The sequence below is a fragment of the Carassius auratus genome, chromosome 25 (genome assembly GCF_003368295.1).
Source record: "Carassius auratus strain Wakin chromosome 25, ASM336829v1, whole genome shotgun sequence".
In the NCBI taxonomy this organism is placed as follows: domain Eukaryota; kingdom Metazoa; phylum Chordata; class Actinopteri; order Cypriniformes; family Cyprinidae; genus Carassius; species Carassius auratus.
The window spans coordinates 11,636,059-11,661,234 of record NC_039267.1 but is presented as its reverse complement, the minus strand read 5'-3'; the positions used below and the strand labels follow the sequence as shown (position 1 = coordinate 11,661,234).

At 37.6% G+C, this 25,176-nt stretch overlaps 2 protein-coding genes across 3 annotated transcripts; both read right to left on the bottom strand.

Moving 5' to 3' along the window:
* Positions 1-4,835: 4,835 nt before the first annotated feature.
* On the bottom strand, positions 4,836-11,805 carry LOC113043315 (potassium voltage-gated channel subfamily A member 1-like). The gene is made up of 3 exons (XM_026202593.1): positions 11,534-11,805; positions 11,105-11,280; positions 4,836-10,769 (listed from the first exon to the last, which is right to left on the bottom strand). The coding sequence occupies exon 3, from the start codon at positions 10,542-10,544 to the stop codon at positions 9,069-9,071; it is 1,476 nt and encodes a 491-aa protein (XP_026058378.1). The 5' UTR covers positions 10,545-10,769; positions 11,105-11,280; positions 11,534-11,805; the 3' UTR covers positions 4,836-9,068.
* Positions 11,806-14,729: 2,924 nt separating this feature from the next.
* kcna6a (potassium voltage-gated channel, shaker-related, subfamily, member 6 a) lies at positions 14,730-18,296 on the bottom strand. Of its 2 annotated transcripts, XR_003275712.1 has the most exons (3): positions 16,608-18,296; positions 15,438-15,515; positions 14,730-15,124 (listed from the first exon to the last, which is right to left on the bottom strand). XR_003275712.1 is itself a non-coding variant. In XM_026202592.1 (2 exons), the coding sequence occupies exon 1, from the start codon at positions 18,058-18,060 to the stop codon at positions 16,633-16,635; it is 1,428 nt and encodes a 475-aa protein (XP_026058377.1). In that variant the 5' UTR covers positions 18,061-18,296; the 3' UTR covers positions 14,730-15,515; positions 16,608-16,632. The 2 variants fall into 2 exon arrangements, 1 of the variants encoding a protein (XP_026058377.1); XM_026202592.1 differs by having other exon boundaries at positions 14,730-15,515.
* Positions 18,297-25,176: the final 6,880 nt, after the last annotated feature.

The window sequence follows — 25,176 nt, the reverse complement described above, 5'->3', positions numbered from 1 at the left end:
GTTTCTAATGTAGTGAACAAATGGAACCTTTTAGTAATGTGTTATTGATATTCTTGTAATAGAATTTTTTTTACTAACAAGTAGTTGAATATGTTTTTTCCAATAAAAATAAACACAAATTGCATTACTATAGAACCATCAATGCCAACATTAGTCAACTGCACAATATTTTGCTCCCCAAGAAGGTTTAATAGTATGAACACATGCATGTATCTCCAGCAGACATATAACAATGAATGAAGGACAGCAGAGCTCCTCTGTGCACTGACACTATCACATTACCAGCAAACAAACGATCCTCTCCAACGAGTCTGATGGAACGTAAATGACAGCGTGAGCTGTATATTGTGTATATATGGTGATGGATGATGACTCAAAGTCTCCTCTCATCCTCAGTGCTGCAGGCTGACACAGATGTAAGGAGAGATCTGTATTCTGGGAACAGTGAGGTCAACCAATGCTCAGCCACTGCAACTTATTAAAAGGCTAGATGTACTGACTGATAGACCGACAGAAGCATCACATGCACTGTATAAGCACTTAATGTACATGCATGTGCTGATACAAGTAGCGCATATGCATATGGACAGCAGTAAATCATGCAAATTGACAAAAAGAAACACACACTGCAGGACTTTTTCCCCTTATCTTTTCAATTTCAATTCTCTAACATCTATAAAACGCACATATGTTCAGAGCTATTACTGTCCTTTCCTTACAGCGCTTCAACTTTTACTGGCCTTTGGTTTGACAAAAAGCACTGTGCATAGTTTACATAAGATGGGCGAATTGATGGACATGCCTTTAATTATTAAACGTGGCTGACGGCAGCATTACAGAGATAATGCGAAGAGGAAGAAACCATAAAGTGAGCCAAAGGAAAGGCACAGAGTGAATGAACGGAAGAGTGGATGTATATATTGATGCATGCATTAATATCTGCATTACGCAGTCCGATGCCACCATCTGATTTCAGTCAGTGAGAATGGAAAAGTGCTTTATCAGGTAATCAGAACACATGACACATGCAGGAACAACAATAGCATCTGACTGATGCAGTGTGATGTGCTTCAGACGGTCGCCGATCATTCAAAGCTTCACCAAACAGATTTGAAAGACGTGGATTTGTCAAAATACTAACGCTGTGTACAGATACTAGAAAAGTCCTGCTTGATGACTGTGGGATATGCATGATTCATCTGTATTGAGCTATGCTGGGTGAGTTTCCGTCTTTAAGGGAGTGCCAGTGACTAGCAGCACTGAACGTGCCAGAGGCCTGACTAAGGGAAATGCGAAGTCCCATTAGCCCCGACTTTCCATCTGATTTATGAGTATTTACATCTGTGTGTGTGTGTTCCCTTCAGAATTAATTCAGAAGCAAACGGGAAATATATTTATTTAGTCTTTGGTATAAGACTAGGATTAGTTGTCACACCAGGTCTCAGGGTGTTTGTTTTTGACAGCCAATTTCCATATATATATTAAAGTCATAGAAACAAAAAGCAATTGAACATCTCTACTCTGGCAGAAAAACCTCCCAATAAATCCATGAGCTTTTTCTTGATTTATATAAAATAAAACAATATAATATGATATGATATGATATAATATAATATAATTGTTTTTTTTTAAAACTGATTTTATTTATTATATATACACACACACAAATAATATATATAAGTATGAATAATACATATATACCCCTATAGTATAAGTAAATATAAATATATAAGTACATATTTATTTATAAGTATATGTAACTAAAAATGAGTACATATAAATAAAATGTACTTATATAGTTACACACATATATGATACAGAAAAGTATGTGTGTGTGTATGTGTGTGTTATTAATAGATAGAGAGACAGATACAAAACAACAATATTGTGAAATGTAATTATAGTATAAATGAATAAATTCTATTTGAATATACTTAAAAATATAATTTATTCATGTAATGCAAAGCTGAATTTCCAGCAGTCATTACTCTGGTCTAAAGTGTCACATGATCCTTCAGAAATCAGTCTAAAATGCTGAGTTATTATTAGAATTATCAATGTTGTCAACAGTTGTGCTGCTTAATATATATATTGGAACAATATATATATTGGTGACAAATTTTTTCAGGACTCTTTGGTGAATAAAATGTTAAACATTTATTAATTCTAAATCTTTTCTAACAATACAAGTCCTTGCTACCACTTTTTTTTTAAATCAATTCAACTTGCTGAGGAAGTATTAATTTCTTTAAAGAAAAATAATAATAATACTATAATAAATAAATAATTACTGTTCTTTTTCAACATTTTACTCTGCAAATAATCCTGAAAAAAAGTATCACTGATTCCAAAAAAATATTAAGCACTGATAATAAATCAGCATATTAGATGTGACACTGAAGACTACAGTAATGATGCTGAAAATTCAGCTTTGGTCACAGGAATCAATTAGATTTAAATAGAATGCATTAAAATAGATACATGTTATTTTACATCATAATAATATTTCACAATATATATTTTTTATAAAATAGCAACAGAACCTTCTTTAAAAAACATTAAAATATCTTACTGATCCCAGGCTTTTGAATGGCAGTGTATGTGTGTGTGTATAACTATAGTATATATAGTCTTTGAATGCCCTGCTGAGAAATTGCCCCCAAGTATTTATTCTCTAAATGATCCAAGGACATTGACTTTGCACTCAAGCCAATAACTTTGTCTGACACCAGATAACACATAACTCGGGGGCCTCCATTAGGGCGTTCTGTTTTTGCAGCTGAGAAATCCTCAGTCAGTGCAGCAGACGGCAGAGATTACACCGACTGAGGCAGAGTTTTCAGCTCCATCACGGCACGGCTGGAGGATCCATATGAACGATTTTAACATCACAAGATAAAACTGGTTAATGTCTCTCACCCTCGGCAGTAGGACCGAGCCTGGACAGGACAGGACAGAGACACGAGACACAGGAACCCTGCAGGGCTGTGCTTGTGTGTGTCTGTGCCTGAGGAGCTGCACTGGGCCCGGCGCCAGCTCACCCCACCCCAGCTCCAGCCTGCAGAGAACTGCTGCAGCTCCAGAGGGCAATGCAGAGGAGGAGAGAGCAAGGGTACTCCAAGCACAAGGCACTCCAATATCATGTTTTGAGCTCTCAAGGGAAACCAAATGTGCCTGATGTGCATGCATATAAAGGAAAGCGGGCGGTAGGAGGATTGAAAGCAGGAGATAGAAATCTTGTTGACGAAGTAAACTGCCCGTTCACATCATTTTGTTGTCCTGTTTGTTCAGGATGTGCTGGATGACTCTGGGCTTTTTGTTACTATACACATAACCACACTGAAAGCCCCACAGACCATCCTTGTTACTGTACTTCTTAATTAAATCACTTTTTGTCACCTTGCTGCAGGAGGTTTTTGATAAGTCTGAATGAAGGACAACGTGTCCAGTGTTCAGCTCTGCACTGCAGGAGATTCAGAGTCCTCCAACATGATTATCACGTTCAACAAACAGCGTTCAAACCGGAGCCTCAAATCCTATATTATTATTTTTATTAAACAATTAGACACTGCAAAAAAAAAATATTTTCCAAGGTTATAATACCATTTCATTCCTTCTACTGATTTTTTGTTTTAATTAATGTGTTAAATGCTATTTGTTTGCCACTAATTATGAAATTCACTTGCAATTTCTGACCGAAAACTTTGAACACCAAATGCTTTCAGTGGGGTGAAAAAATTGTCAACCCTGAAAATACATCTTAAACTCCTATTTGTGTATGTGTTCATAATTATAAAAATAACACCAAAATAGCTTGTGTTACAATGCAAAAAAATTTGATAAATATTTCTACTGAAAAAATAAAAATAAGTACTTCTCTTCCTGTCATGCTGTAAATTATTTAAATGATGTCACTTCCTCCCCAAAACAGTTTTCTAATGTAACCTTAAGGCAGACAACAGGGTTGGTCATTACATTTAGGACAGATAAATATGACGTTATGCTCATTTAAATTTAGTTCAGTGATAAAGTATGTAATTTAAACAATTTTTATTTCTAAACATGGAATATCATTTTGGTAATAGATATTTAAAGAAAATCTAAATTTTATGGGTTAATAAAGACATTTAATGTTTTAAACTAGCTACTTTTCATGCTTAGGATAAGGGTTTGGCTTAGGGCATGTAATTATGCGCAATTTATTATTATTATAATAGTAAGAGCATAAAATGCGTAAGAAGGACTCCTAAAATAAAGTTTTACCCCAGTATTTTACCCCATATGTGACCTTGGATCACAAGACCATAAGGGACATTTTTTTTAAAACTGAATAAATACGCTTTCCATTGATGGTTTCTATGGATAGGACGACATTTAGCTGAGATACAACAAATATTTGAACATCTGGAATCTTAGGCTGCAAAAAAAAAAAAATACAAATACTGAGAAAATGACCTTTAAAGTTGTCTAAATGAAGTTCTTAGCAATGAATATTACTAATCAAAAATTCAGTTTTGGTATATTTACTATAGGATCTTTACTCAATATCTTAATGACTTTTGGCATAAAAGAAAAATGTATAATTTGGACCCATACAATGTAATTTTGGCTATTGCTACAAATATGCCTGCGCTACTTATGACTGTTTTTGTGTTCCAGGGTCACACTTGGTACATATTTAGTACTTTAAAAGTACAAATTAGTATTTTTTTAAACAGTTTGACAGTTTTACACTGTTTTACTGAGAGTGTAGAGTATTCACGAGTATTCAAACCAATTCATTTTGAAAATATACCATAGCCACAATCTTTAAAAACCAGTACCATACACCCAACCGCTGATACTTAAAAATTTATTGATTTGGATGTATGATCAAATCATATTTGACATAAGAAACAAAAGAACCCTTGCATAGATCACAGACCATGCCTTTGTCAGTGTATGACAAAATTAAAACACAGTTACACAATTTAGCATAACGAAGACAGAAAATGTACAGAAACATGTTAAGACAATATGAACAGTTCGACATTAGCATAGAGTTATCATCTGTCTAACATAAGCATGTAGCTGAGATGGTCAGTACAGAATCACTGTTTGTGAGTCTTTCTTTGTAGTTTGGGTCTCCTGCTTCCTTCTTCTTTTTTTTTTCTCGGCGGAATTAAATGTTTAACTTCCACGACATTATAATCCATGACTTGTATCATTTCAGCATCCTGAAAGCAAACAGCAGAATCTCAAAAGAAAGCCAAAATGAATAAATAAACCGAATACAAATATCTGATCAGTGGAGTTTGACGGATTCGATCATTTTTCCCCAAACGAACGGGAACAACGCTGGCGTATAAATAATGAAGATGGCTTTAGGAACAAATGACGGCAAGGGCTTAAAAAACGGTGCAACCAGAATATAGTTGATCCTCAGTTTTGAAAGGCTAAGCTCATGCAGTCTTCCATACACCATGCAGATTTTTGCAATTGCTAGGTTGCTGTTGAGTTTTGGTTTGGTATGGCGGTATGGAGTTATTACAGTCCTACAATGTACAGTACATTTTCGATGCTAATCTCATTTCTTTTATTTATTTCATGAAATCGATAATATAAGGTATAATCGTCCTATATATTTGTAATGGCTTGTCTTATGGACTCGTTTGTGAGTGTACTGTAGTTTTATCAAGGGCATGGGTTCTTTAAAGCACAGTTAACTTTAGTGCCACATGGACGCAACATGGTAATATAGCTAGACGAGGCCACGCAAGTGAAGAAAATAAATATGTCTGCAACGTCCTCCAAAAGGCCACATCCTGGGAGCACAACTACGGTTTCTCATTTTTTGACAGCGCTCATATCGGGTTACTTAGTAATCGTTATGATGGCACGTCAGTCGGTTCGTTTTCATTTTTGTTCACTACAGTGTATTTTATCTTTCATCCTTTCTTGGAAGAAAGTTTGCGATGCAAATATAGAAATAGAAAAACAACCAAATAAGAATGTGTTATGTAATGGATTTACACCTCTACAGACTCAGCTGATAAAAGATCTACCTCTAAGCCATAACTGATGTAAAATGTTGCTCATAAATGGTCCTCATCTCAGATCAGAGGCATAAATAAACTTCAGTGGGGGAAAGGGGACATTTTTGTTCTGTTACAGTCTCTCAACGTAAAGTACATGAAATATACATCTTGTCAACTAACACACTATCATTGGTGGAAATCATCTCTCTCTTGCATTATAGTAGGTTTAAATCTCTATTCTTATCAAAAGTTTGCCACAGCCCTTGGTGAATATTAAAATAAGCATTCTGGACAGTCCTGTAACACACTTGATCCCTATTGCTATGATTTATGGTGTCGTTATTAAATATAGGATAATGCATAGCACCATAGGGTTTGACCACTGCTCGCACGCCCAGCAGAAACAGTTCGTCCTTATTTAACAATCGTTCCATAATAAATTAAGTTGTATGATTTTTATGTGTTTTAATTCTTTAATTCCAGATAAATGTATTCATTTTGCTTTTAAGCTCGTTTTTTTCTCTCTCTCTTCTCTCTCTGAAGCAATGCTATGAATTATAAACAAAAAGCAGATTGATAAAACCCTGAATAGTTCTTCCTGACACAGAGCCGCGGCAGAGGTGACTAAACCCTTGTTAGTGTTACAGGAAACGGCTCGAGGTAAAATACTGCCGTTTGCCTTTGATTACAATCACACCTCACGGATCAATAAAGATCACATGACCACGCAACTTGTTTAAGAGCTGCTCTGGCAGACTTGCTTGTGTTTGTTAAATGAAATTACCCCAAACAGGCTAATTCGATCGCGGCTATTTGAAAGTGTTTTTTAATTATCAAGGAAAATGGAAATGAAAGAGGCAGCTCTATGCACTGGAAAGGCCCACATTAGCATGAACACAAGATTTCACATTAATGTGTAAGTCATCAGTACACGCAATAAATCAATTAGGTGTGCATTCAGATTTGTTCTTTACAGCACCTGCAGGCTTAATATAGCCTTAATGGGCTAAGCATGACATTTAACATGTCTTTAAGATGACATACTTCAGAATGACAAAATGATTTTTAACAACGTAAACGGTTAATGTAAGCCTGTGCCGTTTTCTCTTCCCGGACCTCTCTTTTAAAAAAGGAGTGTGATAATAAACAGAACCAAAGTGAACGTTGATTGTGCTTAGCAAGGGAGCGTTTCAGATCCGAGGGGTCAGGGGCGGTCGCATTGTTGCGTTTGCTGTAAGTGCTTGAAAAAAGGCTAATTCTGGGGGTACTCTTACGTGTATTATTTTTGACGTAGCATCAGACTTCACAGGCTGTAATGTACTCTCATGTTCTGCTCTGCAGTGAGCTGTGCGGCGACCTCACTGAGGTAGACTCTTTATTATGGCACACCAACATAATCAAAACCACAACGAAAGGCAGATTGAAAACTCTAAAAGGTTCTGTCCCGTGAAAGTCGTATTTCCGTATTCCATATTCAAGCTCAGCTGTCATAGAAAAAAACACAGGCTTGCGTTTGTGCCCGTAAACTATGTGTTGCGTTCAAAAGAACAACAATGAAAAAGAAAAGCACTCTGTATACACTGTAATGACTAGCCTCAACATACATTATGACAGTTCTAGAGCAGATATTGTTCTCTTGCCCGGCCTAAATCTCCAGTTACTCAGAGGCACTTTCACCTGTCTGGTTGCTGAGGGGGTCAAAGGCACTAGCAACTAATATGAGTAATTCTGCCATGATCTCTTTTGCATCCTGCTAAGATAAATTAAGTGATTTTTGATATCGTAAATCCTAAATCTGATCGCAAAATGGAAGCGTGAAGTATAATTGGCCATAGTTATCGTTTTTTTTTTCTTTTTTCTCGAGAGAGAGAGAATGCCCATGCACAGCACTATTTAAGTTATACTACTTTTTTTTATAACAGGTGCGCTTAGTATGAGTATATGCATTTGATAGTATCTTGATATCTTATTTTTCTCCGTCTTTGTCTACATTTTAGATTGAAGAGTTTGCATCCCAGCGTTGGGGCTTGCATATATATTTTGTCACATTTCAGAAAATGTCAAGGACTCGACGTCCCTAGTTCCCCTGATTGTAACAACGACACCCTTATGAGGTATCTCAATTGCAACAAGCTGTATTATACCGATGTCATGCATTAAATATACTAGGATACACAGTACCTTAGTTGATTAGGCCATAATGCAGGTTCTTTTGACATGCTATGATATCATTAAGATTCTGTTTCCCGTAAGGTTAAACATTCAGTCTTTAAATACACCTAAATGATAAGCATCTCAAATCATGACACACTAGTGCACTTTTCATGGCGACAAATGAGAGGAGGTCGATGGAGTGGGGAGCTGATGGAACCGAACGCAAAAGAAAAACAAAACAGGAATGGGTTTCCTATCGTCATGTGGTAATGTCCGACGCATGCCAATATCAAAACGAGGATAATCAAAACATGCTAACTATGAGGCTCCTCTTTCGGCATTGTGCTGTCTTATATCTAAAGGGCATGGCATTTAATCACTTGGTGATATCTAAATAACAGCATCTGCTGGAAAATAGCAGCAATGCAGATGTCCATGAGGCGATGACCTTAGCCTCCGTAGCATCCCAGCAGAAGACCAGTCTTGTTCATATAAGGTGCTTTCTGGACAGTAAAGGAAGACCACCTACGGACGAAACTTCCACCGAAGACTGCACTTGGTCTTTTATGCACGTTCCCGGATGCAGTGTGCAGCTTGCTGAAATGTAGTCTGCAGTCCATGCATGATGCTTTAGTAATCCCATCGTCAAGAGTCCTTCAATGCCTGTGGACGTTAGCTAGGTGCTCAAAGACTTTTTTCTTAATCATCCTCTTTGGAAATGCATTTACATGAAGTATATACCGAATCATCGGCCTCATTTGCTGCAGTTATGTTCTATATGTTTTTGTGTCGTATTTTTCTTTCATCTGCATTGTAGAGATATTCGCAGTGCAAGGGCTCACAAGAGGAGGTAAAGTAAGCATTCGTATGTACGTGACTGAATTTTGTACTGTGTCTCTAGACATCGGTTAGCAGCTTACTTTTGTTCACACAGTTCTGATTTGGGATAGTGCAGTTGGCAGTTCTGAGGTTGGCCTCTCTGAAGTTGTCGATGCTGTTGTTTATGTCTCTGTCTATCTCCATGTACTCGGACTTGCTGACGGTCGAGGAGCTGCGACGACTCGAGTTGGAATCCGAGGCAATGTTTGGGTTGCTCACGTTGAGGAGTTGGGCCTGCTCCTCTCCTTCGGTTTCTCTATGGTAAAAATAGTTGAAGTTGGACACGATGACAGGCACCGGGAGGGCGATGGTCAGCACACCAGCAATGGCACAGAGGGAACCCACGATCTTGCCCCCTATAGTCACTGGCACCATGTCCCCGTAACCTACGGTGGTCATCGACACAACCGCCCACCAGAACGCCTCTGGGATGCTGGTGAAGAAGGACTCTTTTTCCTCTGCCTCTGCGAAATACACAGCACTGGAGAACAATATGACACCAATGAAGAGGAAGAAAATTAGCAATCCAAGCTCTCGCATACTGGCTTTGAGGGTTTGTCCCAAAATCTGTAGGCCTTTGGAGTGCCTGGACAGCTTAAAGATCCTGAACACCCTGACCAGACGGATCACCCTGAGGATGGCCAGTGATGTTGCCTGCTCGCCCTTTGCTTCCTTTTCTCCATCTGGGTCTTCTGCTAGCTCTGTACCCAGTGTGATGAAGTAGGGGATGATGGCCACAATGTCTATGGTGTTCATCATGTTCTTAAAGAAGGCTGCTTTGCTCGGGCACGCAAAGAAGCGCACTATAAGTTCGAATGAGAACCAGATGATGCAGAGGGTCTCTACAATAAAGAATGGATCGGTCAAGATGTTTGGTTTGGTGTAGAAGGTGCTGTTTCCTATAGTCACCTCCTTAGGTTCCCCTTTCAGTTCAGGTAAAGTCTCCAAACAGAAAATGACAATAGAAATCAAAATGACCATAACAGACACAATAGCTATTCCTCTGGCTGCCCCTGAGCTTTCGGGATGCTCGAACAGAAGCCAGATTTGCCGTTGAAACTCACGCTCCGGTAAAGGCCGCTCTTCCTCGCGAATGAAGCCCTCGTCTTCGCGAAACTTCTCCATCGCCTCGACCCCAAGTTCATAGAACTTAATTTCCTCTGAGAACATATCCAAGGGGACGTTTGCAGGCCTTCTCAGTCTCCCCCCAGACTGATAGTAATAGAGGATGGCATCGAAGCTCGGACGATTTCTGTCGAAGAAGTACTCGTTTCTCAAGGGATCGAAATACCGCATTCGTTTCTTTGGGTTACCTAATAGAGTCTCTGGAAACTGGGCGAGGGTTTTGAGCTGGGTCTCGAAGCGCAGCCCTGCAATGTTGATGACCACCCGTTCACAGCATTCGTGATCGTCGTGGTCAGGGGGGTATGTGTCCTGCGGATGCCCCGGCACGGCAGATGTCTCATCCATGTTGTCCCCAGCCACGACTGTCATCCTGCAGGTCAAAGTTGGAGCTCCGCAGGAGTTAATTTAATTGAGTAGACATCCAACTGCCCTCCCAAAGGCGTCACTTTCCTTCCTTTTCTCCGTTTCCAGACCCTCAAATCTATCTCGAACCCAGGGTACAGGGTATAACTTGATCTTTCCTCAGTGTGACCCCACTGCGGTTGTCACTGATTCGACCATCGCTCCGTTCCGCTGCATCCACTACAGCTGCCTCTGTCACCGAGACAGAGAAAAATGGATCGAACAGCGGCGATATTTGCTAGCTCAGCAAGTTCACAATACTTATTTATTTACTTGTGATTGTACGTATAAATCAGAGAAGAGCATAGCCTTAAGGGTGCAATTCTGAATTATAATGCTCATTCAGGTTATTGAAAAAACGTGACAGGACAGGGTCACTTTTACTCCATCACCGTATACATACAGTCTCACTACATATTACTGAATTGCTTATAGTTAATATATAGGTGAACATTATTAAATTGATAGGAAAACATGAGAATGACTTTCACTTCATGCTTATTCATATAGCTAGTTTTAGTGCTCACCTTGCTTCTGAAGGAATGCGTCTTTTGCCAGCAGTCTCCTGTCAGTAATGCACCTTTTGTTGGAGAATATACGTTTCTAAAAGGCTCTTCACATCTTCTCATTTTCAAACTGTTTGGTCGCGGTCCATAAATGTCAGATCCATAACGGAAATGATTCACGACATTCGCAAGCGATGCTATAATGAAAAAAAAAAAACACAATAATAATATGGCTTTGAGATGTATTACGAAGCTTCACATTCAATATAAACGTGTGCTAAAAGACAAGAAGCGGAAAAAAAGGCTGAAAGAAAACATGAAGCCGCAATGTCCTCCCTCCACTCCTGCTCGTGCGGCGGCACCTTGGTGTAAATGGCTTATACTGCATAAGAAATTGTAATGCTGCAGCTCAGCTCAGGCGGGAGATACATTAAGGGGGCAAAAACGAACCATAGCATTTCCAGACATTACTGCATCAGCAAAATTTCCCTCTTACGAGTAGACAAGATGACGAGCGGTCTGTTTTTTCTGGACACACTGACAGGGGGTATATGGAAGCGAAAGGCTTCTTAAAGAGGGGATCAATAAGGGGAGAGGGAATAATTCCTTAATCATGCCCAACATATTGTTGCACTGTATTGCACATGGGAGAACGCGGAGCGGGAGGGGGGTTCAGGACAGTATGGGGGAGGGGTTCGACGCAATGCAGACCGCGCGTGGCCACAAGTGTTGTCCACGCCATGCGCGAGAGCATTTATGTGCCAGCACTGGCGCAGTATCTGATTCGCCGAGCACTAATGTGCACAGATACTTTAACTGACCACAGTAACCAATAACCATAATAAAAAGACGGCTTTTCTAAAGTGCGCGTTTGTGCAATACTGCGACTTTTTTTTCCACCCAAAAGAGTTCTAGAGCCGCACATCTCCATGCGTGGTGTTGAGAGTGGATCGTGCGGGGGCTGGAATATTTATAGAATAACGTGGGTGTATGTACTCGGACGGACGGTGATTTTTGCAGCACACTCTGTTAGAGTGTTTTCCAGCATACGCTGATTATACGGGCTGTTTGTTTCGTTAATTCTAATCCTTCATTTCCCTGTAGAATTACCTAGAATTTCCCCCCAAACGTTTGAATGTTTGGATTTCAACATCATTTCTGTCATGGTGGAGAAATCACTCTGTATAGATTAATTCAATTATACAGACATATGACGTCCGACATGACAGAAAAGAGATATTTAGAATATGCTGAGGTGTCAATTTATAGGCCTAATGTAATTATTGCATACACGTTCAAAAAAATATTATTTATTTTTCAATAAAAATATTTAATGATTCTAAAAAGTGGTGTAGGCTATTAGGTGGACAGTATTGTTTTCCTTACACCTGAAATATTGTTTTCACAGTTTTTAGCAATGAAAAACTTCCTCAGATATTGCTTTTGCAATGTCCTCTGATATAGCTTCTTCTAGGGTTACTTCATTTACCCTTTACTAAGCAAAATGTAGCCAATATGAAAACATATTATAAAGTCTAAACTGTACTTTTTACGTTGGTAGACAATAATGTTTTAAAACAATTTCTATGTTTCTGTCAACATTTGAGAATTTTCACAATTTATCATTTTAACTTTTTATTTTACAAAGCCATGATTTAGCCTACTTTAAGATTTAAACTTTTATGCTCAGCACAAAATAATAAAATATAATACACTTAAAAATTTTAATGGATTTAATAAACATCACTGACCTATATATATTTCAATATGAAACAATTCAATATAATTCCGATTATGATGTAATAACACTTTCCTTGATTAAATGAACATCATTTTTTAAATGTTTGTGGACGGTGACGTTTCCTCCAATTCACCAGTAGGTGGCGCACAAACACCATCAAACCGATGCAAACACCGACGCGACCTTGTGACTTAGTTCAGAAAGGGGAAGCTTGAATAAAAAAATACCTAAAATAAATATGAGCTATGTATAAGATGACATATGAATTTATATTAATTGCTAGCTAGTCTACATACTACAGTAAACATATCAAGTTAATTTGAGTACTAATTGTTTTTCGACAAATCCTAAATTTGTCCATCAGCCAAACAGAGTACAAGCATTACAGTGTTCATTATGAGGCTCAGCAGCTGGAGTGAGTGAGCTCTTAACTGCTAAATAGCATGAATAAGAAATGGGCAGCCCTTTTCTCCCTTCACTTTTTACAATTCAGTGACTTCCCTTCAGTACATATATACTTTTCAGTAAACAGTGATTTGTTCAATCAACATGAATGCATCAGTAGTCATTAATCAGAGCTGTCTGAAGTGTAGATCTCAACTGTTATACATTATTAATGGAGTAATTGTTCAGTTTTGTAAGTGTTCCATTGCTCTGTTTAAACTGACCATTACCATATTACTTTATCTTGATTTTTGGAAACATAACATAATTGCATGACTCAACATAAAAAAAGTACATTCACTAAGCAAAATTTAGTTACATTTCAAGTGTGTCTTAAGCTCTAATGCAGGACATCCAATGAGCTTGAGATATGTCCGGTCAGCATTATTATTCCAGGTAACATGCAACAATGCTACACCAGATCATGCATCATCAGCATGTTAGTATTTTTGTAATAAATTATGACAAAAAACATCTTTCACAGGGAAAAGATATTCCGCAAAAAGCTATTTCACAAAACACAAAATTCACAGGACTTTTGTTCACTCAGTCATTTATTATTAGTCTGCGGTCCACAATGTAAAGTTTACTTTTAAACTTAATTGATCAAGAGAAATGATGCAAACAACGTTGGATTATGAATGTGACAAAATATTTATTTATCAAAAATAAGTTAACAATTGATACCTCATTAACATGTAACAAAAATAGCTTGTCCACTTGGTCTGCAGCTGTCATGTGGGCAGGTTAACTGGCCAAGATGTTAAGGTAACAGGTATACAGTGTCAGACCATACAATTACATTTTATCCTGAGAAAAAACAAAATATGCAAAGAACATCTCTTGCATGTTTAAAGCACACAGATTACACAAGGCAGAGATTGAGATATTTTAAAGAACAATAGGCTATCTCACAAGGCAAAGACATGAAAGCTTAAATAAAGCTTAGACATTTTATAAATAATATGTCAATCATTTCTAGATTACAAATATATTACAATAGGCTATTCATTACTACAAAGATAATATAAATATAATGTTCAGTAGCGGCCTGTGAGGATTTTTTGAGAGGCTGATTTGTAAATTAATAGGCTACTAATCGATGAACCAAATATTTAGCCTATTTATATATTTACGGACAATTGTGTTAAAGCTACGTACACAAATGATACATTCGATATAAACATAGCATTGATAATAGCGTTATAATCGCAATAATAAATCAACGAGGGGAATAATTTGCATATATACACATATCCTGACCAGGATTCTCTGTGAAATCTAATGAAAAGCATTCAAATTTGGCGCAGAATTATGTTAAAACTATTCATATCAAAACAAACGCCACTGATGTGGAAACCAGGAAAAACATAAATAAACAGATCACCACCATTCACCATGGATTTAACATAGTAAAACTACAAGAACAACTTGTGGCAGAAATTTTCTAATGTTTTCTAGTGTTATTAAATGCTTTACACAACTTTTGATAACAGTGATAAAAGTTCATTTCATCTGCATCTCAACAACCCAGACAGCGCAAGTACATCTGTGAGACGTCTGCTAATGATCTGGGAAACATCTGCTTGACAAACGCAGTTTTTACATGCATTCTTATAAATGTCTATTTGATATCTGACAGGAAACGTCTTAGAGACATGTTGCAGATGAGAAAACACTCAAAAAAATAATACATCTTGCATATATAAATGCAGACATCAATTAGACATCTCTGAAATGTACATGTGTGATTTAGAAAAAGTTATTTACTGTCAGGTGCTGGTGCCACCTTCTGTAGAACTTAACGGCACTGGTGCTGGTGTCTTCAAATGTTAGTCTGGAGCCCTACAATGGTTCTTGAAGTGAGAAAAGTCATAACAATGTTAGAAGAATGTTGTCTGTGGTATATTTTCACTGCAAAACAATAAGAAACGGTGCAAATATCACTGCAAATTTTGAGAAAAGCTGCAGCAAAATCAGTCAATTTAGGCCGCAAAAATCTGAAAAACGTCCCAAGTAATCCTGGAGGGACTGCTTCCGCATAATATTATCAATATCATATGGATTATACACATTAATGGGTACATTGAAAAAGTAAATTATATCAGTTAGTCTGTTTGTTCCTTTCACCTCTTTCTCTGACAGACCGCTACTGACAAAAATACACACATTTTGCTTGTTTATGCAGGTGATATGAACTTCTGTCTTCTTTATAGAGAAGAAATGTCGTCATACAGCTTCTGCTTCCTGCAATTAGAAGTAAGATCAATGTGCTGTCAGAAAATGAGACATGCAGCTATCATTAAATGTGACATTTTTGTTGTAAAAAGAGTTTACTGCTAGGCTCAGGTGTAATGTAGCCTCTGTAAAGAACCCTAATGGGGACGATTGATATGTTGGTCCTAAATTTGCTATTAAAATAAAACTCTTCTCTATACTTTATTCATGGTTGTAGCAATAAGCCTATAAGATATTTGACTATCTAGGTCATTAATACAAATCCAATGGATTTCTGTTGAAAATAAAATATTTAATTTATTATTTTAATTTGACAGCTGCTGAAGTGTAGGCTTAGGTTCTGTCCCAAATTACATATTATGCACTTATATCATGCACTATGTACTCAGAATTCCAGTGTATGATTTGTGTAGGGTCATAAGGTTATTTTAACACCAAACATTGGAGTCTGATAGCCCTCTGTTATGTAAGGAAGGCTGTGACAGTTGACTGCACAAATTGTACATCACAGCCAAGGGCAAAACTCTTGGAATCATTTTTGTGAATTTAAATTGGAGTCTTTTGCATAACATTTGTCCTGCAAATCTGTTAGATTTGGAATATTCTGATATTGATGAGCCATGTTCATTTTGTGGTTTAGTAGAAGAAACAGCTAGGCCTACTTACTTATTTAATTGTAACTAACTTATTTAATTGTAATTAATTAGTTCTCCATACACACACACACACACACACACACACACATACAATATTTTATATACAAAAACCCAGGTACAAAAAAATTAAGTGTCAAACATTAAAATTCCCACTATTTATGTAGCCTACTACAAAATGGAACAGAACAGTGCATAAGTTGGAAAACTGGGGCGCGCCTTTTAATGTTAGTAAACATTCTGAGATGACGTAAGGCTCACAGTGCGTCTAGCTTTCAATCTACTGGCCGTTTGTGGTTGCCAAGCAACGTAGAAGCTTGGAGCACTAATTTAGAATTCAACTGTGACATATCTACACCAGCTCTGAATTAGCTCCATCCACCCAAACTCTTCTGTAACTCTAGGAACAAGAAGCCCTAAGTATTTAGACAGCAAGACTAATACTCACACAGATGCGCGCGCTTTTGGTGCTCTTATACATCTGTGAGTTTGCCTGTATATTCCTCTGATGGATTGAAATTTAACACGCTTATTGAATTCCACTCGTCGTCATCTGAGTGCTCTGATATCACTAGAGAGGGTTTACTGTCGCTTTTATTTTGGTCGCACAGGACAGGCAACGGGCGAGCGCAAGTTACGTGCGTGTATTCCACTTGCTCCTCCTCGCTGTGCTCTCGGTGATAGAAGTAATTAAAGTTCGACACGATTACTGGTACAGGCAGGGCGATTGAAAGAACTCCTGCAATGGCACACATCGATCCGATAATTTTGCCTCCTATCGTCACTGGGTACATGTCACCATACCCCACAGTGGTCATGGTAACAACCGCCCACCAGAACGCGTCTGGGATACTAGTAAAAGACGATTCCGGGTCATCCACCTCGGCGAAGTACACCGCACTGGAGAACAATATAATGCCGATGATAAGGAAAAAGATCAGCAGTCCAAGCTCTCGCATACTCGCTCGTAGGGTCTGCCCGAGGATTTGGAGACCCTTGGAGTGCCGTGAGAGTTTGAAAATCCTGAAGACGCGCACCAAGCGGATGACCCTCAGAATGGCGAGAGACGTGGTCTGCTGCGAGTTCGACTCCACTTCGCTGAGATCTAAACCCAAAGTAATGAAATATGGAAGAATGGCTACGATATCTATGATGTTCATGATGTCTTTGAAGAAGGCGGGCTTGCTCGGGCATGCAAGAAACCTCACAAACAGTTCGAAGGAAAACCAAACGACGCAGATGGTCTCCAACAAGAAGAACGGGTCCGTGAACGTACTAGATCTTTTCCCAGCAGTCGTTCCGTTCGGCGCAAGGTGGTTGTTGAACACACGGTCATCCTCTCTAAATTCCGGCAAGGTTTCTAAACAGAAGATAACGATGGATATCAGGATGATCATCACGGATACTATAGCGATCATCCTGGCTGGACCGGAGCTGTCGGGGTACTCGAACAGCAGCCAGATTTGACGCTTAAACCCACTGGGCGGAACGGGACGCTCCTCTTCTTTTAACAAACCCTCGTCCTCTCGGAAGCGATCGATGACGTCATCGCCGATTTCGTAAAATTTGATTTCGTCCATAAAGATCTCAACCGGCACGTTGATGGGTCTCCGAAGCCTCCCGCCGGACTGATAGTAATACAGGATGGCATCAAAACTGGGTCGGTTCCTGTCGAAGAAGAACTCGTTCCTGAGCGGGTCGTAGAAGCGCATCCTTTTAACCGGGTCTCCCAGTAACGTGTTCGGATATCTAGCGAGGGTTTTGAGTTGAGTTTCGAAACGCAGACCTGAAATGTTGATGGTGACTAGTTTGCAGCACTCCTGGTCAGGGGGCTCCACTTCACAGACGTCCTGGAAGAGGACGGCGTGGTCCACACTCTCATCGTGGTTCTCTCGGGACATCTTTGCCCCTCGAGAGTGTTGTCTGTTGTGTCTCCACGACTTTCCGCCACTCCACCAGTTTTTTGGATCTGATAGCTCCAGCCTGACGGAGGTAGAGCCCTAAATTAACCTCTAACAGCTACTAAGCTACCTTCTAAAAGTTTAACAACTTTTTAAACTAGTTTATTGGTGTAATGCAATAGAAGTCATTCTGACAACATGCTCAGCCGAGAGCTCAAACAGATATAGTACCACACAGACTGCTTAAGACAGCAGAGGGTGGGCTGACTTTGATTGGCACACCGAAGCAATGCGCGCGCGTCCGGTGTTTGTGGCACGAAGTTAGAACCTGTAATTTAAAGATTTAAGAACTAGACGTTTTTTATTTATTTTTATTTTTATTTATTAGATGTTTTTGTTATAAATAAATAGCTTACATAAGATAGCCTGTATAAAATAAATGTTTGTGAAAACTTTTATTGTTGCCGCTTTTTCGGAAATGACCCATTTGCTCATAATTACGATAACTTTTCAAGTCTTTTGTGAATTCAGAAATGCTTCCAAACATCCCAAAACTCTCGCGGTGCTGCTCCAGACAGGACCTCTTGAACTGCCTCTTGAACTTGAAAATGCTGGCGTTTCTGACACATGAGCATCCCACAGGGCGACTGCTTGAGAAGAGTCATTAGCGGGCGTTACATTGCCCGACTTTACAACTAACACCATGAGGGCCCGAGCAGAAATGTGATGATGCCTCAGGTTCACTGCTGCTGACTGATATGGAGAAAGAGAAAGAGAGAATCCCCACACCTCTGACACCTGTGTGCTGAAAGTTGTCTGGATCACCTGGCTCGGTAATGATTCTCTTTTGCTTGCTTGTTTGTTTATTTATTTATTATACACCAGTGTGCTCTGATTTTTTTATCTATTTATTTTATTTTCATCAGCCAGTCAGGGACCTTGACATAAGGGATTCTCATTAACATCATTAACAACGTGTCAAAATAATGACAGGGCCCATTTTGACAAGTGTAAGGGCTTGTTCGTACACCAAGGGATAACAACAACTAGGCTATAAAGCTTTAATAATTGTTTTAATTCTATGAGAATAGGTAACAGTTATAACAATAACGACAGAGGAAAAATATAGTTTGAATCACTTACTGAATGATTGCAGATGATGAACGACAAAAACACTGACAGCCAATCAGAATCCACATGACTTTAAAGGGATATTCCACCCCAAAATGAAAATTTTGTCATCAATTGCTTACCCCCATGCCATTCCAAATCCGTAAAATCTTTGTTCGTCTTCGGAACACAATTTAAGATATTTTGGACGAAAACCAGGAGGCTTGTGACTGTCCCATAGACTGCCAAGTAAGTTACACTGACAAGGTCCAGAAAAGTATGAAAAGCTTTGTAAAAATAGCCCATCTGCCATCAGTGGTTCGACTGTAATGTTATGAAGCATTGAGAATACTTTTTGTATGCAAATAAAACAAAAATAAAGACTTTATTCAATGATTTGTCTCCTCTATGTCTGTATGTAGCACCATTTTGGAGAATATGAGTTGGACGCAGGCAGCGTACACTTCTGTGACAGCCGTGCCACAAGGATGTGCTGTTTTCTTTCAAATCACATAAATACACACAGAAAACGTATACTTGTGGCACAGCTGACACAGTATAGTGTACGCTTCCTGCGTCCAACTCTTATTTTTCTGGATCTTGACAGTGTAACTTACTTGGCAGTCTATGGGACAGCAACAAGCCTCGTGGCTTTCATCCAAAATACGTTAAAATGTGTTCTGAAGACGAACGACGCTTTTACGGGTTTGGAACGACATGGGAGCAAGTGCTTAATGACAAAGTTTCATTTTGGGCTGGAGTAACCCTTTAAAGAGCTGGCATCGCAGACTTATAATGAACAGAACGTTATGCTGTGTTGGTGCACACGCTAGTTATATGCATCGTCAATGCTGAGTGTAATGCATTACTAAATAATGAATTACTGTAATTTACATGAAAACATAAAGGGATTACTCATAACTGTTCTGTAATTTAGTTACAGTTAGGCTACTTCTGATGTAATATACATATATGTATACATAGAAGAACAATTCTCTGTAAAACAGTGGATTTAATATTTAAAATTCAACACCTAATGATACAAATGTATCTTTTGTAAATTACCTTATAATTTCAAATAATATAATTTAAAGAATAATTTATTTCGTTTTATATTATATATTTGAAATAATTAAAAAAGCAGTTTCATGTCTATCCTTGGTCAAGATTGATAGGATTTGGCATTAGGTAATCCAATATATTTTAGAGAAAGTATTTGGTACAGTAATCTAATTACACTGTTAAGGTTGTAATTAGTTGCTAGTGATTAATTATTTTTTATACTATATATTATAGTAACTTACCCAACATTGGTAAGCTTTTTTGGTTTGAATGGAACTTAACTTATATGCTGGCTAATACTGACACCAAAAAGTTTCATTAGACTTGCAACTTATGTCAACAACAAAATATACAGTAAGTGTTAACCACAATTATATGGTTAGATGTACTTTATGATTTCATGTAGAATTATATTTTTCCATCTTTCAGCAATTCTGTGAGACATAGCTTACATCGTTGGATACTAATTGTAACTCGCTTAGTAGCTCTGTCTTTTTTATTAATGAAGTTTACAACACTGTTGCTTTCCGATATTAAAAATAACTCGATATAAACAGACATGATAAATCACTAAGGCACTTCCAAGCAATCAGTAACAGCAGACGGAGTCTTGGAGATGGACCCGATAAACAGGCAAATCCCTCGAGCCAGGGCAGAAAAGGCCAGGGATTCCCATGAGGGGAAAATGCTGACAGTAAGCAATATGCCACCTTAATAAATGGCACCAGCGCTGGCCATGTGAGTGAAGGATGGCCCAATGGGATGAGATATCATCCGTTCACACCCAAACGTCAGCATGGAATTCCTGTAATGTTCAAATGCCGTCAGGCTCCCAGAAGAATCTGGGCTCACGTTCCACCTCGTGTGTGACCGTGTAATGGTACATGCATGGCATTGAACATGTTTTCAGCTATGACAACCCTTAGGCCCTCAAATTTCAAAGATCTTAATATGGAGCAGAGACCTGTGGCACTGATAATCTTCAATGAAAGTTACTTTCTGCTTCTGTGCAGTTGTGTATATAATATTATAAGAATCTTTCCCGTGGCTAAATAAAGCTCTGATGAGTTTACCCGCTTGCATCTCTGTTCACTTTATCAGCTCATATTACAAACTCATGTCTAACCGGCAGCTTAATACTTTCACCATCCCCTGTGTGTGATAGTACCTTAAAAAACCCTTGTGTGTGTAATAGTGGGACAAATTCGTACTCAATTACGTACTAAGTATGTTTTGGCATGCACAGTTGATTTGCATGTGAGGTCATCCTTCTTAAAGGGATTGTTTAGCCTAAAATTATATAGTTTACTCAGCCATTGTGTGAATGTCCTGGCCGCCTTTTTTCCTGGACAGCAAAAGTGAATGAGAATTGAGCTATCAAGTTCCAAATATAACAAATAAGTAGTACTGGTATTGTAAAATGAAACTAAAACGTTGAAATAAAGTTGCAATAAAATGAAACATAAATATGAGATGAAAAACTTAAATGGGACACATTGGAAGTACTAAAATGTCTGAGACTAAAATTGATTAATCACGATTAATCGCATCCAAAATGAAAGTTTGTGTTTACCTGATTTGTGTACTGTGACACATGCATTTAAGAAATTATAAAATGTATGCATATATATATATATAGTATACAAACATAATGGAAACATTTGAAAACTTTTATTTTGAATGCAATTAATTGATTTGACAGCCCTAAAAAAAAAAAAAAAAAAAACCTAACCAATACAAATTACTAAAGTATACAGAATTACAGAAATGTGAACTAACTAATATTAACATAATTTAAAATACTACTAAATGCTTTAACAGTACACTATATATATATATATATATATATATATATAAAATATAGTATTAATAAATTAATAATAATAGTAATATATGATAATTTAGTATAGATAAGCACAATTGAAGTCATAGTGTCTAGTTATATGTCATAGTTATATGGCTAATGTGTTATAGCTAATATAGCAATGGCCTCTGAGCCAGAGGTGACACATGCTGATATATGGGTGACGGGTGATGATAGCTTCAGGTGACAGAAGGAAGACTGCTGAGAGATTTTACTTTAAATGATCAGCCTTTTAAAAATCTTATCCCCAGTAAACATATTCTAACACGACCTAAATGGACCACAAGATTGTTTGAAGCAACTTCTAATTACTAGGGTGAAAAACTTTTTTGTGGAAACAAGCTAAGAAGCACCTGCTACTGGAGCTCAGCAGGTTCATAGTGTGAGACAGTGCTAAGTTGCTGCTGACTTCAACACCTTTAGCTGCCGCAGATCAAGGCTTCCTCCATAGAAAGTGAATACGACTGAAAGGCACTGCGCCAGTTGTTGGGGTTTGATGGTCACCGGTTTTAGCAGGGTGTCAGTTGAATTTGATGAGCTTGTTTTTGCTGATAGGCGACCATGGCATGAAGCAAGGGGGTGAAACCTGAGAGTGGAGATCCGAAAGGTTGGAAGGTATCTTCTGCATGCTCTGTTCCTCTTGACTCTTTCCGGATTATGATTACAGTCCTTGATTAAGACTTGCCCTTTTTAGTCATAGACATCGTCTGCTGTCAAGCTGCGGTCGGATCTGCTGGAAGGAAGCCTTGAAGTGTGTCCTGCTCAACATGAAAGCATCGGTTTTGGCTGTGAATGAACATCAAAGCAAATCTTCTTGAAGGTCATTTTAATGGATCCTTACGTTCCTATCAATTCTGAGCCAAAAGCTTAATTTTGAAGCTAAATTTGGATTTTAAAGCATTTTTGTAACAAGAATTAGTATTTTTCTGTTCTTCAACTGTACAAAAACATGATTCTTAAAGGAACATTCAGTTATTTTTATGTTGCACTATGCTTTCATCTTGGGTTTATAGTGGCACCTAGTGGTGTGGATGAAGCATTATGCAAAAACGTTTAAAAATGTATACATTTTAAATGTCATTAAAAAAAATAATTAACCTGCTTAAATTATGTGAATGCTCTGTGCAAAATTAATTGAAACGGAACACAGGTAAATATCATTCCTCGACAATTCTTAAATTGGAACGCCCATAAATCATGTAGTATCTATAATAAACTGATACTGTAGCTGGTATGTTGACGTTCGCAATACAAGTGAACATTGTGTGCATCATGTCTCAATCGTCTCAGTACTCAGGATTGGGAGACACAGATGTTTTACCCACAGATGCAGCTGAAATTGTATCTAGCCCCATGAGTATCCCTCTGGACTGCCAGGAACTACAGTATTAATAGCCCTCCAGCACTTTCTGAAAAACTGTATGGGGAAAAAAGCATGCCCTGGTACATGCAATTTGTCATTAGTATGCATTCAAATAAATTAACAGTAAGTTTTAAAAAAGATGTATGATGTATAAAATATCAATCTAAAAGTGGAGTGCTCCTTTGGCCGATTCATGCATTTATAAAAGTTCTTTTAGACTTTGCTTAGATTGATGATCAATAGCAATCTGCAACCTTTATTTAAAAATTGTGGTCACATTAGCAAATTTTTACAGGCAAAAAAGTCCAACTTTCAATAGTGTAGCAATGTATAAAGCATAGTTCACAAATATGTCTCTTCCAATCCAAGCAGTCAATACTGCAATTTCATGAACCAGTTGTAAAATCTGAACCAGTTGCAAAATCTGCAAGAGCAGAAATTTCTGATAGTATGGATTCCTATGAAGTGTCGTGAAGTAACTAGTTACATGTAATAAAATTAGGCTGTAATCAGTTAAATGTGTAGTTAAATTAGTTCATTCTACAATTTTCACACACACACAAACTTAATTTATTTCTTTAATAAACTGCAGTGGCTGCTTGCTTATGCATGCTTATTTGATAACTGTTTTATTTCTTATTTGAGTTTATGTAAATGCATTATCTTTAAAGATTTTCACACAGTTCTTTTCCAAGGCGTTCCTATCACTGCTATGTAAAACAGTAAAAACCGTATCAGTGCTATTAACCTATGGAAGCATATGGGTAGAAAAATCCACTTTGTATTGTGATTTGTAAAATGGCTTTATTTGCTTTATTTAATGCTTTATTTATTCATATTTACATTTTCCCATACATATGTGCAAAGTTTAGTGCAAAATTCAAATGAAAATCCAATTATAGAATTTAGATTTGCCATTTCCTACACTAGTTTTAAATGGCAAATGTAAATTATATAATTTTCATTTTGCACTAAAATGTTGCACACATGTATGGGAAAATGTAAATTTAAATACAGAAATACTTAGCCATTTTACATACTGCATTGTCATTTTGCATATAAATTTAAAAAATGAATTTTGCTACCCATATGCTTCCATATTAATCTACTTCGTTATGATTTTATATCATACAGAAGAACTGTACAGTTAACCCTGCTCAGTTTTAAAAGTTTGAAAATGATTAACAGTTCAAAACATTACACCTTTAGAAAAGTAAAAGTAATCAGTTGCATTACTTTACTAAAGTAACTGAAATAGTTACACTATTTTTAATAAAGTAACTCCAAAGTAACCCTTCAAAACACTGTTCCTATTGTAACAAATGGATTTCAACAAGTGAAAATTTGCTGAACATTAAATGTTACCACACCTTAAGTGCTTCAGATGCTTTTTAGTTGCTTAATCATTACAAAAAAAGTTACATACTTGGACCAAAGCATATTTACAGATATCAGGTCTAATTCTTTGTTTCACCTGTTTTTGCCCACCCAAATTGAACCGCAGGCATTAGTGCAATGATAAACATACAGGTGATCTTATTTTCCTGATTAATTTAAAGGGGGGGGGGGGGGGTTAAATGCCCATTTTCACTCAATCTCCTGTTAATCTTGAGTACCTATAGAGTAGTACTGCATCCTTCATATCTCCAAAAAGTCTTTAGTTTTATTATATTTATAAGAGAAAAATAGTCTGTGCCGATTTTTTTCAGAAAAACAC